A 17,008-nucleotide genomic window follows, 5' to 3' on the forward strand; every position below is an offset into this window, starting at 1 on the left:
TAAGATGCTGTGCTGATCGAAAAGGAACCACTCATAAATGTGCAAATATTTCCATACACACCTCCTTTTTTTTTGTAGAGACCACCAGATCCAGTACAGACTTAGGATCCCCACATACATCGATCTCCGTCAGGTCATAAAGATAGCAGCTAATGGGACCAAATGTCCACTGCAGTTGTCTCCTCTTCTGTACAATGTGCTGAAACATCTAGGGAGACCAATATTAAGTCAGGCTAATTTAATAAAAAAATGCAGAAAGCACTAAATGTACAAAATGAAGCCATCCACACTTGACTTTATTATAGTCAGATCACTAAAAGGATTTTTCTTTTTCTTTTTAAAGGTTGCAAGTAAATAAATTAATTATTTATACATATATCCTCGGGAGAGGAGACAGTGGAGTAACGAAGGTTTTGTCAAAGGGATGGATCAGTGGCTATATGGTCTATTCGTCTAGCAGGAGGGACCCCAAGTTGGAGCCCACTGCATAGCAGAACTCTCTTATGGACTGGGATTGGAACCAGTGCTGTATCTTGGCCTAGGCCAACAAGGCCCAGGCCTAGGGCAGCACTTTGCAGGGGGGCAGCAAAAAAGCTGATGGGACTGCACTGATATGCTGCCCTGATGGGCATTGATATGTTGCACTGATGGGCACTAATAGACTGCACTGATGGCCACTGATGAGGCAGGACTGATGAGCTGCACTGATGGGCACTGATATGATGCACTGATAGGCTGCACTAATGGGCAATGAGAGCCACTGATGGGGCTGTACTGATGGCCACTGATAAGGCTGCACTGATGGGCAGTAATGAGGCTGCACTGATGAAGCTGAACTTCTGGGAACTGATGAGGCTGCACTGATGGGCACTCATAGACTGTGGTTGTGGTCTGTGGTTTACAATGACAGGGTGGGTCATAAACAAGAAAGGGTGTGGCCTTTACAGGAAGGGGAGGGTCATATTTAAATTAGGGGTGCCCACGTTTAGTCAGGCCTAGGGCAGCACAAAACCCAATTACACCACTGATTGGAACACAGAAGTGCTAGGCCTAAAGAAGTATACAGAAGTTTTCCGCCATTCTGTTGGGCTATAGAGTAAAGTGTAAGGTGTGTTAAAGAACTGGTGGAGGAAGATCAGTGTTCCCTCAAAAAAGCTTTGACTTCCTCTGACACTGGGACATTTTCTGCTCCCACTAGCCATAGTCATGCCCCCTAAATTTTGAGGGGCAGTAAATTGGCCCTTTGTTTAGAAAGTTTGTTGACCCCTGATCTAGAGGAAGGGCGAAACAAACTTTATATAGTTAAATAGCTACATAGTCAGGTTGAAAAAAGACACAAATCCATCTAGTTCAACCAATAAAAAAAATGAAATATTTATTAAATATACTCTTTAGAATTTTTTTTTTCTATTAGATTTACACTTAACTAATCTGCATTAATAGATTTTCATATGAACACTTGTAAAAAAAAAAATCGGATTTTTGTAAGATCTTACCGTAAAATCCTTTTCTCTTAGCTCATTGACAGACGTAGTCTTCTTGATTCACAAGAACTGGGTTATGTTGTCTCCGCAGGAGTAGGACTAGGCAGAAAAGAAAAAACGTTCTGGCTCCACCCTAGGGGCAGTCCCAGAGGGTATATCCTCCCTCTCTCTGCTACAAGGCATCAGTTCTGTCACAAAGCAGCAACAGAGAATTTAACCCAACCCAACTCAATGATAGAGGGGCGGGTACTACGTCTGTCAATGAGCTAAGAGAAAAGGATTTTACGGTAAGATCTTACAAAAATCCGATTTTCTCTGTCGCTCATTGACAGACGTAGTCTTCTTGATTCACAAGAACTGGGACATCCAGAAGCAGTGCCACAAATGAGGGGTGGGATTGACAGAAATCAAAATCCAATCTAGAAGGCCCAACCGGAGCCAACCAGAAGTATCAAAGGACTCATCGAGTAAACAGATGAGACCTACCCCACAAATCCTCGAGGTAGATCAACAGTCTCCTCAAACAGTGGCCTGCAGGAACCTTGCGGCCAGAAGAGGCATCTGACGATGCCATCACATAAACCTTATACAATATTGTAAAGGTATGAACCGACGACTAAACAGTCGCCTTGAAAACCTGAACCACTGACGCCTGATGGCGGAAGGTCCAGGAAACTCTAAGCGTCCGAGTAGAATGCGCCTTAACAGGGAACGGGGGATCCCGACCCTTAGATAAAATAAGCCTATACCACCGTCTGTCTGATCCATCTAAAGATGGTCGCAGCAGAACAGGCAACCCCTTCTTAGGGCCATCCGTGATCACCAACAGTGAATCCGTCTTACAAATTGAATCCGTAGTATTCAAATATATCCTGATCGCCCGAACTACATCCAAGGAATGCCATGCAAATTCTCGAGGATGATTGGGCTAAGGACATAGGAAGGACAATACCATGTCCTCATTCAATGAAACTTTGAAACCACCTTAGGAAGGAAGGATGGATTCGGATGAAGAACAACCTTATCCCTATGAACCACCAGATCTGGGGAACAACAGGATAATGCAGCCAGTTCTGACACCCTGCGTGCAGAAGTGATAGCCACCAGAAGGCCACCTTCTGGGATAAAGTAAGCAAGGGAATCTCCCTGATATTTTCAAAGGGAGGTGTCTGAAGAACCGACAGCACCAAATTAAGATCCCAGGATGGTAACGGCGCGTGCACTGGCGGAGCCAGGTGTCGCACCCCCTGGATGAAATTCCGCACCAAGGAATGAGTAGCCAAAGGCTTCTGAAAGAAGATAGCAAATGCTGAAACCAGACCCTTGATAACATTCAAGGCCAGCTTCTACTCAACTCCCTGTTGCAGAAAAGCCAATATTCCGGCTACCGAATAAAGATGTAGATGGAACCCAAGGGATTCACACCACACAATATAAGACTTCCATGTACGATGATAATCTTTCTGGAAGTCGCTTTCCTTGTTTTAACTAGAGTAGGAATAACTGAAGCTGACAATCCCTTGTCCTTCAGCACCTGGGTCTCAATAACCAGGCCGTTTAAAACCAGCGATCGTAAAGCAGGATGGAAGATCGGTCCCTGAGACAGTAGATCCTCCCTGAGAGGAAGTCTCCACGGGACGTCCGCCACCAGTCTGACCAAGTCGGCGTATCAAGCTCGACGAGGCCAGTCCGGAGCTACCAGGATTACTGGAATTCCTTCCTCCTCTATCCTGCGAAGAAGTCTTGGCAGTAACCCAAGAGGAGGGAAGACATAAATTAGCTGGTGTTGCCCCCACGGGGTGACCAGTGCGTCTGCGGTCTCTGCTAGAGGATCGCGGGAGCGAGCCACAAATCTCTGTACTTTTTCTGTTGAATCGTGATGCCAACAGATCCACATCCGGGGTGCCCCAACGTAGGCACAACTGGTGGAAAACTTCTGGATGGAGGGACCATTCCCCCTGATCCGGAGTCTGACGGCTGAGATAATCTGCCTGCCAATATTCCACCCCCGGAATGAACACCGCAGAGATCGCTGGAACAAATCGTTCCGCCCAGCGAAGAATGCAAGCCACTTCCTTGGCCGCTCGGACACTCTTGGTGACTCCCTGGTGATTGACATAAGCCACGGCCGTGGCGTTGTCCGACTGGATCCGAACCGGGCTGCCCTGGATCCGAACCGGGCTGTCTGATCGCTCTCAGTTCCAATACATTTATCGGCAACCTGGATTCTTCCGGGGACCAAAGTCCCTGGACAGATAACTGACCGAGAATTCCTCCCCATCCGGATAGACTGGCATCCGTGGTCACTATCGTCCAATATATTGGCAGAAATGACTTTCCCTGGCTGAGCATCGGAGACCGAAGCCACCAGACCAGAGACTCTCTGGTCTGTTTGCTCAATCGGATCCGATTGTCCAGGGATTCCGGATTCCGATTCCATCTGAGAAGAATCTCTTGCTGAAGAATTCGGGTATGGGACTGGGCAAATGGGACTGCTTCGAAGGAGGCCACCATCAACCCCAGAACCCTCATGCAAGTTCGAAGAGAAGACCAGCTGTTGGATAGTAACAACTGGACTGCTGATTGAATCTTCCGGAGTTTCCCTACTGGAAGGAAAACGCTTGTCCTGACTGTGTCTAGAATTAGACCCAGATATTCGAGCCTCTGGGTGGGAACCAGAAATGACTTTTGCCGGTTCACCAGCCACCCGAATTCCTGTAAAGAAATTATAGTAATTTCTAGGTTTTGTAGCAGGGTCTGAGGAGACTCTGCATGAAGCAGGAGATTGTCTAGGTAACCTAGAATCGATATGCCTCTTTGGCGCAGTAGTGCCAACATTGGGGCCAACACCTTCGTGAAGACCCAAGGAGCCGTGGCGAGACCGAAAGGTAACGCCACAAACTGATAGTGGTTCTCTTCTACGGAAAAGCGTAGAAACCGCTGATGTCCTGCGAAAATGGGAATGTGAAGATAGGCGTCCTTGATGTCTATGGACGCTAGGACATCCCCTGGATGCAGGAAGGCTGCTACTGTGCGAATGGATTCCATCTTGAATTTTCTTATGTTGAGAAAGGAATTGAGTGCCCTTAAGTCCAGAATTGGACGCACTTTGCCATCTTTCCTGGGTATTGTAAATAGGTTTGAATAAAACCCCTGAAAACGTTCTGTCCAAGGAACGTGGACTACCACTCCTTGTTGTAGTAAATCCGTGACTGCTCTCCGTAGATCTTCTAGACGATCCGGGGATAGTCGGATATTGGAAGGGAAGAATCGCGCTGGTGGGAGAGATCGAAACTCGATCTTGTACCCTGACCTTATGACTTCGCAAACCCACTTGTCCGGGATTCTGGAAAGCCATGGATCCGGGAACCGGCGAAGACGTCCCCCACCCCAGTTATGGGTGGGGGCGCACCTTCAGGCTTTGGACGATTTATCTTCAGGTCTGGAGGGGGCGGGCTTTTGCTTGCCCGACCAACGTCCCCTGAAGCCTCCTGAAGGAGCTTTGGAGGACTTAATTTTTTCACCCGCGGGACAAAAAAACTTTTTGTGAGCAGAGAAAGAAGGCCCTCGTCTTTGACGAGGTCCTTTACCTTTAACATTTTGCGGTAAAAAGGTGCTCTTTCCTCCCGTGAGATCCTTAATGATCTCATCTAAGTTGGCTCCAAATAGCTCTCCTAAAAAGGGGATATTAGCCAATGCTTCTTTGGAACCTTGGTCGGCTAACCAACCTTTTAGCCACAGTGTACGCCTGAGAACCACTGCTGAAACTGATGCTCGCGCCAATAATGGAGTGGCGTCTAACGCCGCATCACACACAAACTGTAACCCCTGTATCATTTGTTCCAACAAATCTGATACCGCCTGAGGGACTTCTTCTAAGTCCCCGCGTAACCACTTGGTCCATTCAGTTACAGTCTGCGAAACCAGTCCAATAGCAATTATTGGTCTGAAAGCTGATCCAATCAAGGAAAACATGGTGCGAGACATAGCTTCTATCTTGCGATCCACTGGATCTTTAAAAGACGGAGCGTCTTCTAAAGGAATAACCGTGGCTTTATTCAATCTAGCAATTGGTGAATCCACCACAGGTGGTTCTGTCCATTTCTTAATGAGGGTTTCCTCAAACGGATAACGCCTGTTAATGCGTTTAGAAATAGCAGAAGTGCGTTTTGGCAGACTCCATTCTTCTTTGATTGGATTGCCAAAACATTTGGGCAATGGAAAAACCTTCGCTACTTTGATGCGTTTTTTAGTCCCAAAGGAGATTTCAGTTTCAGCTATTTCCGACGGAATACCCTGTAATCTTAAGGTTTCTTGAACAGATACAATGAGTGCGTTTACCAACGCTTCCTCTCGGGCTATGGCTGATGCCGAAACATCCTCCTCACTGTCTGAAGAGACAGTACCCGAGACACCAATCCCAGATGAAGTACCTGCAACTGCAGAAATAGGCTCAGATTCTGAATCCGAAGTTTCAGATAATAAGGGGTTAGGCGGGGGTCGCTTTCTTGCGCCCTGTCCCTGACAAGCCACTTCCACCCGGGACACAAAAGTTTCCATAATAGCTGACAATGATTCAACCGTCAGTGGGGTGCTGGAGGATCCTGCAGACACCTCGAGGGGATCCGGTGGAGATACATGAGTGGCAGGGTCCATGTTAATTCAGGACACCTCTGCCAGAAAAAACAAAAAACTTTTTTTTTTTTTTTTTAAATAAAAAATACCTCTTTTTTTTTTTTTTATGTGTATCCCCCTAGCGCAATAGCGCCCCTCAGAGTACCTGCTTCTCGATCCCCACAGAGAGAGAGAGAGACCCCCAAGGCTCACCACCCGATGCAGAGAAGTTTCCAACCAACTGCAGTCAGCGTCTGTCTTTTACAGACTGGAAAGAGCTGTGTTAGTTTTCCTGGGTAGAAGGACGTGGCTCCGCCCCCTGTGTACGCCTTCCGGCGTTCCCAGCTCTCCACGAGGTAGCTGGGCTCATCAAACATGGCCGCCCCCATACAGGAGACAATAGACTCCAAAAACATGGCGGCCGGCGTGACCTGAGGACATTCATGCACCCGGTCTACGGCAAAATGGCGGCGGACTGCCGAAATCGTTTTTCCCAGCACATCCACCTGCATCTCTGCTAAATGGCGGTTTATCGATCTGCAGGAGGTACACTACAATTAAGGTAGGATTATACCTCCTATGTCTGCTGCAATACTGCAGTCTGCTGGGTAGAGTGTTAGCTCTCAAACCAAGTCCACTTCCCACCAAACACATGCTGTATTTACAAGGGGGACTTTTAGTGTCAGACAGATACTGACCATGTATGGAGGGGCCCATAATTCATACTGCCTCATAACGAGGAAAAAAGGGAACGTTTACTCACCATACCGAACCGACAGGCACCCTCTCTTCACAATATCCTCTCCACCGGGGTGGGGGGTTGTGGACCACTCCGGACGCCTCGACTCTCTGGTTCCTGGCGTCCAAGCGAGACTTTTAACTCGCAAGGTCAGTCCCTCCAATGGGACTCCGTCGCGGCCGACCCAGCGCGGAGCTCTGGTCTGCACACGCTCGTAGGCAGAAACCGGGGTGACCACTGGATCTCAACATCCAGCCCGTCGCCCGGCCCCGCATACTTACTTGAATGTGTCGCGGCCGACCAAGCGCAATGCAATGGTCTGCGCGCGCTCGTAGGCCGGCTGGGGTGACCACTGGTGTCGCCCAGTCCGGCGTATTTGCTTGAAGATCTCACAGGAAAAAACACTGGAGAAAAACTACCTAAAAAATATTTTTTCTAAAAAAAAAAAAATCTTGCCAGGACCCAAAAGATCCCAGCAAGGAACTTAGGTCCTTACTCCTGACTAGACAGAAAAAAAACTGATGCCTTGTAGCAGAGAAAGGAGGATATACCCTCTGGGACTGCCCCTAGGGTGGAGCCAGAACGTTTTTTCTTTTCTGCCTAGTCCTACTCCTGCGGAGACAACATAACCCAGTTCTTGTGAATCAAGAAGACTACGTCTGTCAATGAGCGACAGAGAAATATTATCAGTATATACAATGACTTGATGTCATTTAAAAAAGATTCAACATTTTGTTTGCTTTTAATATTTAATTTTGGAACCCATTCACTGTTATGAATTTGGAGGACATTTTTTTGTTCTGCTCCTTCAAATTTTCTCGTCACAGCGGTCGAAAACGAAAGCCGATTTGACCCTAACTAATGATTTAAAAATAAGGAAACTTTCACTTTCATAATATTTCAAGCTAAATTCTTCTAGTGTATGGCAAGCTTAATTTGCCCTAAAGCAGAAGCTTACTCTACCTCCCCTCCCATTAATATAGTAATGACAATTTGAAATAAAACCTTTTCGTTTTCATTACATAACTTGTTATAGACCAAAAGATGTCATGCATGGGTCTTTGTCCTCCTCAGTACAATGCAGGTAGATCATGGCTGCTCGGAGGAGCCAGCAGGGTGCTTCCCGAAAACATCACACTGCCCCGGCCACGGTACTACTGTCAAGAGCCTCTGCCTTGATGCAAGCAGTAGGAGGAGTTATGCAAATATAAAAAAGCTTTGATGGGTGGATGTCAGTCTGGAGGAGTGGGTATTTTTAGGTTGTGTTTGCATGCCCTAGGTCAGTGGTCCTCAACTCCGGTCCACAGGGTCCACTAACAGGCCAGATTTTAAGTATTACCTTGGGGAGATGCAGACTAGAGTACTGCAATCACTGAGCAGCAAATGATATCACCTGGGATGTATTTCAGTTATCTTGCAAACCTGGCCTGTTAGTGGGCCCTGTAGGCCAGGGTTGAAGACCACTGCCCTGGGTGACTGCCACATGTGACGCTGAACCTCTATAATTGAAAGAACTGAAATTTAACCAATTGGCGACCGCGCTATAGCCGAAAGGCGGCTACAGCACGGGCTTAAAATGCCGGTAGGGCGGCCCTGGGGTGCGCGTGTGGCGCGTTCAGTGATCGCTGAGTCCTTGGGACTCGGGTGATCAGATCACAGATCAGGGTAAAGAGCCAATCACAGTGGACACTTTACCACATGATCAGCTGTCAACCAATGACAGTTGATCATGGAAGTAAGCAGAAGCTGGTTATCTGCTTTTTTCTTTCCTCACACTGTCAGCGTGAAGAAAATAAGAAAAGCTTTACCCGGCTTCTCTTAGAGGGACATCGTCCCCTTAGTGCCCACCAGTGCTGCTAATCAGTGCCTTCCAGTGCTGCTAATCAGTGCCCACCTGTACCATCAGTGCCCATCAGTACTGCTAATCAGTGCCACCTATCAGTTCCCATCAGTGCTGCCAATCAGTGTACATCAGTGCCTCATCATCAGGGTCACTTATGGCACTTTTCCACTGCAAGTACCGGCTCGGCTCCACTTGGCCCTGCTTGGCCCGGTTTGGTTTTCCACCGCATGGTACCGCATGGTACGGTGTTGGAACAGTTCGGTACGGTTTGGTACGGTTTGCTTTTCCACTAAAGTAGTACTAAAGTAAGTGGGTGGGATAACAACGATTCTCTCACCAATCAGTGGCTAGCAGTGAAAAACAAACAGTCAAGGCTGCATGCAAAGGATTGTGGGATATGGTAGCGGTACGGCTCTCTTGGAACCACAACTGAGGTGGTACTGTTCATGGTACTGTTTAGAGAGCCGTACCGTTCGGTTCCATGTAGTGGAAAAGTACCGCTGTACCGTACCGTTCCTACACCGTACCATGCGGTACCATGCAGTGGAAAAGCACAAAAGCGAGCCGAACCGTTTGGTTCCATGCAGTGGAAAAGCACCAATATTGGTGCTACCTATCAGTGCCGCCTCATTGTGTCTATCAGTGCCCATCAGTGACACCTATCAGTGCCACCTCTACGTGCTGCCTATCAGGGTCACCCATCAGTCCCACCCATCAGTGCCCATCAGTGCCACCTATGGCAAGGGGAGGGCCAGGGTCAGCCAGGCTTTGGAGGAAAGGCCCAGATGGTGTTGAATGTCCTCCAGTAGAAAATGAGGCGGGCTCTGACTTGTTGCAGCTTCTAATGCTTATTGTGAAAAGCTCACAGTGTGTTGTGAAATCAGAGTAAGCAATTTCAGTAGAGGAGGGGAGTCGGTGTAACTGTGTAAAACTCAAGGGAGGGCTGGAAGTCAGCTTTAACAGACAAAAAAAAAGGGTCACCCTTTCACTCAATGACAATTGGATAAACCCTTAAAATAACAATATATCTATAACTAAGAATTTTTATTTTAAGTTTTTAGTTGTTAAAAAAAACTCTTTTCACAGAGGGACAGTAGCCTCTTATTTTAACTACAAATGGTGTCTCCATGACTATTGAAGTAAAAAGTAAATAGGCTGCCATTGAACGTGCTGTGTGTCCCATTTCTATATATACAATATCTCACAAAAGTGAGTACACCCCTCACATTTTTTGTAAATATTTTTTTCTATCTTTTCATGTGACAACACTGAAGAAATTACACTTTGCTACAATGTAAAGTAGTGAGTTTACAGCTTGTATAACAGTGTAAATTTGCTGTCCCCTCAAAATAAAACTCAACACACAGCCATTAATGTCTAAACTGCTGGCAACAAAAGTGAGTACACCCCTAAGTGTAAAAATCCAAAATTGGGCCCAATTAGCCATTTTCCCCCACCCCAGTGTTATGTGACTCGTTAGTGTTACAAGGTCTCAGGTGTGAAACAGGTGTGTTAAATTTGGTGTTATCGCTCTCACTCTCTCATACTGGTCACTGGAAGTTCAACATTGCACCTCATGGCAAAGAACTCTCTATGGATCTGAAAAAAAGTATGGTTGCTCTACATAAAGATGGCCTAGGCCAGTGATGGCGAACCTTGGCACCCCAGACGTTTTGGAATGACATTTCCCATGATGCGCAACTACACTGCAGCGTGCATGAGCAATATAGGAAATTTAGTTCCAAAACATCTGGGGTGCCAGGGTTCGCCATCACTGGCCTAGGCTATAAGAAGATTGTCAAGACCCTGAAACTGAGCTACAGCATGATGGCCAAGACCATACAGTGGTTGAACAGGGCAGATTCCACTCAAAACAGACCTCGCCATGGTTGACCAAAGAAGTTGAGTGCACGTGCTCAGCATCATATCCAGAGGTTGTCTTTGGGAAATAGACATATCAGTGCTACAAGCATTGCTGCAGAGGTTGAAGGGGTGGGGGGGTCAGCCTGTCAGTGCTCAGACCATACGCTGCACACTGCATCAAATTGGTCTGCACGGATGTTGTCCCAGAAGGAGCCTCTTCTAAAGATAATTCACAAGAAACCCACAAACAGTTTGCTGAAGACAAGCAGACTAAGGACATGAATTACAGGAACCATGTCCTGTGGTCTGATGAGACCAAGATAAACTTATTTGGTCCAGATGGTGTCAAGCGTGTGTTGCAGAAACCAGGTGAGGAGTACAGACAAGTGTGTCTTGCCTACAGTCAAGCATGTTGGTGGGAGTGTCGTGGTCTGGGGCTGCATGAGTGCTGCCAGCATTGGGGAGCTACAGTTCATTGAGGGAACCATGAATGCCAACATGTACTGTGACATACTGAAGCAGAGCATGATCCCCTCCCTTCGGAGGTGGGACCGCAGGGCAGTATTCCAACATGATAATGACCCCAAACACACCTCCAAGACGACTACTGCCTTGCTAAAGAAGCTGAGGGTAAAGGTGATGGACTGGCCAAGCATGTCTCCAGACCTAAACCCTATTAAGCATCTGTGGGGCATCCTCATACGGAAGGTGGAAGAGTGCAAGGTCTCCAACATCCACCAGCTCCGTGATGTCGTCATGGAGTGGAAGAGGACTCCAGTGGCAACCTGTGAACTCCATGCCCAAGAGGGTTAAGACAGTGCTGGAAAAAAATGCTGGCCACACAAAATATTGACACTTTGGGCCCAATTTGGACATTTTAACTTAGGGGTGTACTCACTTTTGTTGCCAGCCGTTTAGACATTAATGGCTGTGTGTTGAGTTGTTTTGAGTGGACAGCAAATTTGCACTGTTATAAAAGCTGTACACTCACTACTTTACATTGTAGCAAAGTGTCACATGAATGAAATATTTACAAAAATGTGAGGGGTGTACTTACTTTTACTTTTGTGAGATACTGTATGTTCAGTGATTCTTTTCTTTTATGTAGTATGTTTTTTTTTTAAGATCCTCCCCACTCTTACCCCACCCTTTATCCCCCCCCCCCCCCATCAGGATTATACTTTGCTGTTGACCAATGACCATGGATCCACTTGGCCATTTTCACCCATTGCCATTATGATCCCATAATACAACAACAATGAATGTCTCTACTATGGAGGAGGGATCCTTCTGTATACTTACCACGGTGTTACCTTCTACTGCTGCCATCTTCAGTGGGGTCAGCCCATCATTGTTGGTGATCTCCTCTAAACCGGGCCCAAACTTCTCCTTGTGATGGCATAGGATGAGGTCATACATCTGACAGGCAGACATTTTGTTGGGTTGTAAGGCCAGAATATGGAGGACAGTGTTACCTGAAGGAGGGGAAAGACAAATCAAAGATCTAGAATTAGATAATAGGTGGTACCAATATATATCGGACCTTCACCCTAAATAAAAATTCATGTTTTTACAATTTTCTTTCTTCATGAGGGGTCTGGTCAATACAGCCCCCCATGCAGCTGCAATCAGCCAGCAATAAATCACAATAGCAGTAATCTGCTGTTGCAAGAATACCCTGGATAGAGCTGTAACAGATCAACCCGAGCCTCAAATTTTGGAACGCATTGTTGAAAGTTCAGAATCCCAGGGGCTGACCATTTCAGCTCCTGAGGATGCTGCTGGTTCAGCTGGGGTGCTGGTTCCAGCTCTGATCCTGCCGCCCACATAGCCATAGCTAAAGAATGGAAGTCTGCAATTGCCCCTACAGTGGAATCAGTAATTGCTAGAGTAAATACTCAAAGCCACTCAAAGCTGATTGCTTATAAGAAACACTAGACATTAAGCCCGTTAAATTAACAGGCGCTAGAACATATGTGGTCAAACATTATGTGCAGAGCTGACTGAGCGGCTCTCGCTTATCTCTTCTTTTTCTAACAATGCGAGAGCCGCATGACGTAGCCAGCTCTGTGCATAGCGTCCCTGTTGCCCTAGCAATATCGGGGACACGCGCAGAGCTGACCGAGTGGCTCTCGCGTGCGAGCGCACACCCGCCGCGTGCCCGCGCACACCCGCCACTTCAACATTTTCGCCTGGCCGCCCGAAGTCTCTGCGCTCCAAGTCCCAACGGCTGTCTGTGGGGCACATGCGCAGTAGCGCAATCCCACGGACACAGGGACTGGACGCAGAGACACTTGTACTTTATATAGTAAGATAAGGTACATAAATGCCATAAAAATTGTGACTCATAGAGGAACTACTCACATAGAGGAAGGCCTCACAACACATCTAAATTTAGGTTGCACCACTGGAATTTTAAACATTTTCTTAGGGATTAGGAGAGGGGTTAAAACGCTCACAGAATTCTAAGTTTATTTGTTTGAATATTGTTTTCTTTCTTTTAATGACAATATTTCTCTCCCTCGGGAAGCCTTTCCTTATGGTCTCTGCTAGAAATAGGGCAGGGCCTGGTCACAGTTTGAGCCCATTTGGGGTGCCAGGCTCTTTCTCCATCAAGGGGTCCTATATAACCCCTTCACCAAGAATTGTGTGCACTTTGTTTTATTACTACTATAGAAATTAATGCGTGTCCAATCTGTTTCATTGTATCATCATTGTTTTATCTAATTAATACAACAAATATGTACAAACGAGAATTTGTTATGTATATTTTTAAATACAAATGATTGTAAAAAAAACAAAAAAACGGCACATGAGATTCATGTGGTTAAAAACCGAAACAGAAAGACTTATAAATACAGTAATGACAGAAACAAATATTTTGTACAGCAGAGTATAAAACCTCACCATGGGAATCTTTAGCCTCTGGATCAGCTCCATGTTGCAGTAATAATCGGACCAGCTCAGTATTCCCCACGCAAGCAGCAAAGGAAAGAACTTGTTCTCCTGTAAAATAACAATAAAGAACTCTTTACGTTCTAGTCTTTATAATATTAGTGAGTTTATTAAAGTAGATGCAAACCCAAAAACACAAACATTAGCTTAAGGCTCCATTCACACTTGTGTGACTTGTTGTGCAACTTTGGGCATCAAAGTTGCATGACAAGTCGTTCCCAATGTTTTCCAATGATACCCATTCATATATGCGTAACAAAGTTGCAGAAACTTCATAGTAGCTCATGCACTACTTTGGTCTGAGTTTTATGCAACTTGAGGGCCATTGAGGGCCACGTGGGTGCTCCTGGCTCCTCCTCCCCCCGAGTTCCCCTATAGGAAGCTGTTTTCTATGGAGGCACGCATGTAGATTTGCGCCTTCTTCTTGTCTTCATCTATTAACACAGACAGCAGAGCTCCGAACCCCCACCCCCCTGCCCACAGGTTTTGCTTGACAGGAGCAGGAGCTGGCACCCATAGTATGATCAGCATAGAATTTTAGGAGTAAAGCTCAATAACAGACACTGACACTAATGAAAGCCTGATGGGGAAAAAAATTGCCTTTAGATTGTCAGCACCTTTAAATACAAGATAGATAAGGTGAATCTGTGATCATGGGATAATTACAGGGTTGGCCTACCCGAAACTAATATTTTACATTTTGGCAATTTGTGGAATAAGCCAGACCCTGACTTAATACAAAGGGAGTAGATAAAATAAGTTACGTTAGGGCATACATAATTTTTAGTCCTGCTGTCCATCCATAAGTGAAATATCAATTTGGGGAAGAAGACAGGAAAGCACGCACTGACTCACCATAATAGAAGGAGTTGGGTTTGAGCTGGAAGTATGTCCCGACTGCCTGTGGCATGGATACATTGGCACCATTCTGTAGCAGCTCTTGTGCAACTAACAGATTCTGACGCATGACAGCAATGTGCAGCGCTGTCTGACCTGCAAAGACACAAGAAAGGGGAAAGCGGAGAATAAAAAGGGACTGATATCAAATTTTTCAGATCTGTCAGTGGGTGTTATGGAGATTTCCATGTAAAGTAAGTTTCCAGCCAACACTTTTTTCCAAGGCTTGGAGAGACAAGGAATGGGTAAAATGTGGCTTTTTTTGCTGCCTGTGTCCTCAATAATATTTTCTCACACATCCTGTCCCATAAATATGCTAGGTACAGAGCCATAATTACAGTTCATGGGGCCCTATAGCAAAATTTTGATGGGCAATCTTGGTGAACTCAATACTGTCTTTGAAGTATGCCTAGATCAAGGTCAGATAGATTGGAATCCTTCCCCAGGGTTCTGGATCTCAGTGTATGGCCAGAAGGCCTTTAGCAAGGGGACTACACAAACAGTGTACAAGGTTATTGGGGGCTCCAGTACAGTGATTCTAGGCCGGGTCTGCTACCCACCTGACCCAAACACTATAAGGCCACAGGTATTCCCAGCACATGATCCAGAGAGGAGACCCATCACCATTGTCACTCCATCTCCCAACCACCCCCAGTCCCCTGCCTAAGCATGTGTTTATACTCACTTTGTGTTTCTCAGATATAAGCCACTGGAATGATGAGGTCTGCTTCTTTTTGTAAGTATTCTTTACACTTGCAAAAGACATAGTCCATTACTTCACAAAGGTGGACAGCAGCCCTCAAAACTCCCATGTGGACAGGGGACTTATGACAGTGAGGTCTCCCTGCTGGAGTATTTAGGATATTTAAGAAGTCAGTTTTTGATTTAGCCCACCAATTGACAAAATGAAAATATCACTTTTGGGTGAACCGACCCTTTAAATCTCCTATGACCACAGATTCGCCCTAGCTATCTTACATTTTAAAAATCCTGCAATCTAAAGGCATTTTTTCTCACGCTTTTATTAGTGTCTGTGTCCCTGGCATGGAGTTTTCTCCTTATACTTCTAGGCTGATGATACCTTGAGTGACAGGTTGTCACTGGGACAGGAGGTAAGGAGAAACATTCCCAACAGGGACACATATAACATTAAAAATCTAAGAACAGTGGGCAACAGGTGGAAGGTTATTACTTGAGCCTGATGGCTTGGGTTCAGCAGCTCACCACAAAACAGTAACCCTATATTAGAAGGGGTTCAACTAGACTAGACGGTCCACAATCTTTATTGTTCTTTTGGTGGCAGCAAAAAAGCAAAATGACATCCAATGCATTTGGGGGTCACAAAAATCCCCCTTTATCAGTAATGGAGTAATGGACTATGGACTTCAATCACACATGGAGGGTTGGGTACAACACCCACTCCCATGTTCAGAGTATCGGAGCTTCTTGGCATACCCCATTTAGGGGGAAAGATCCACGAGGGAGAAGGCCCATACAAAGTCTACATTTTATAAATGCAGGCCTTGGAACTCCTACAGGGGCCTAAAAACTACCCACAATCAGTACTTGCCTCTTTACTATATTAACACTTTATTCCATTATCCTGGACTCCACCCGTTTATACCTACAACTAGGAAAGAGTTGGTGACCCCAAATAAGGAAAAACTAAATAGCACCCTAGTCTCAACTAGGGATGATCGAACGGTTCGGGTCTACCATTGGTTCGACCCAAACATTGGGTGTTCGAAATTCGGCCACCAGAACCGCCCAAAATGCAATGGGACATGAACTGGGCTTTAAAAGCCCATGATCGGTCCAGAAACATCAGTAAAATGTGATTGGAGTGACTACGGGGTCCAGAGCCCAATGAGGAGTGAATACGCCCTCCATACGCCCCCCAGTATATAACATAGCCCCGCCAAAACTCTAGCACTGTAATATAGGGGCTGTGGAAGAGAGTGGAAGCATTTGTGTTGCTCCAGTGTCATTTTGAAATTATTAGTGTGAGGAAAGGGATATGCAGTGTAGTTAGGGTACTATATACCACTATAGATAGATTCAAAAATCTAGTTTTTGTAGGGATAGCTTTAAGTGTCAGGGTGACCGTAGTGTAGTTTAGGGTGAACTGACTCTGCCATGTCAGGGTGACCGTAGTGTAGTTTAGGGTGAACTGACTCTGCCATGTCAGGGTGACCGTAGTGTAGTTTAGGGTGAACTGACTCTGCCATGTCAGGGTGACCGTAGTGTAGTTTAAGAGGAACTGACTCTGCCATGTCAGGGTGACCGTAGTGTAGTTTAGGGTGAACTGACTCTGCCATGTCAGGGTGACCGTAGTGTAGTTTAGGGTGAACTGACTCTGCCATGTCAGGGTGACCGTAGTGTAGTTTAGGGTGAACTGACTCTGCCATGTCAGGGTGACCGTAGTGTAGTTTAAGAGGAACTGACTCTGCCATGTCAGGGTGACCGTAGTGTAGTTTAGGGTGAACTGACTCTGCCATGTCAGGGTGACCGTAGTGTAGTTTAAGAGGAACTGACTCTGCCATGTCAGGGTGACCGTAGTGTAGTTAAGGGTGAACTGACGCTGCCATGTCAGGGTGACCGAATTCTGCCATG

At 46.1% G+C, this 17,008-nt stretch overlaps 1 protein-coding gene across 1 annotated transcript in view; it reads right to left on the reverse strand.

The window, feature by feature from the left end:
- Positions 1–17,008, reverse strand: part of LOC309563654 (transient receptor potential cation channel subfamily V member 5-like) — a 91,544-nt gene that overhangs the window by 48,638 nt on the left and 25,898 nt on the right. The window contains exons 4-7 of the mRNA XM_082268228.1: positions 14,354–14,491; positions 13,451–13,549; positions 11,846–12,018; positions 62–208 (exon numbers count right to left, since the gene is read on the reverse strand). Of these exons, the coding sequence (XP_082124354.1) occupies positions 62–208; positions 11,846–12,018; positions 13,451–13,549; positions 14,354–14,491 (557 nt within the window). The remainder of the gene's footprint in view (positions 1–61; positions 209–11,845; positions 12,019–13,450; positions 13,550–14,353; positions 14,492–17,008) is intronic.

The sequence above is a fragment of the Pelophylax lessonae genome (genome assembly GCF_965119305.1).
Source record: "Pelophylax lessonae genome assembly, chromosome: 9".
Lineage (NCBI taxonomy): Eukaryota > Metazoa > Chordata > Amphibia > Anura > Ranidae > Pelophylax > Pelophylax lessonae.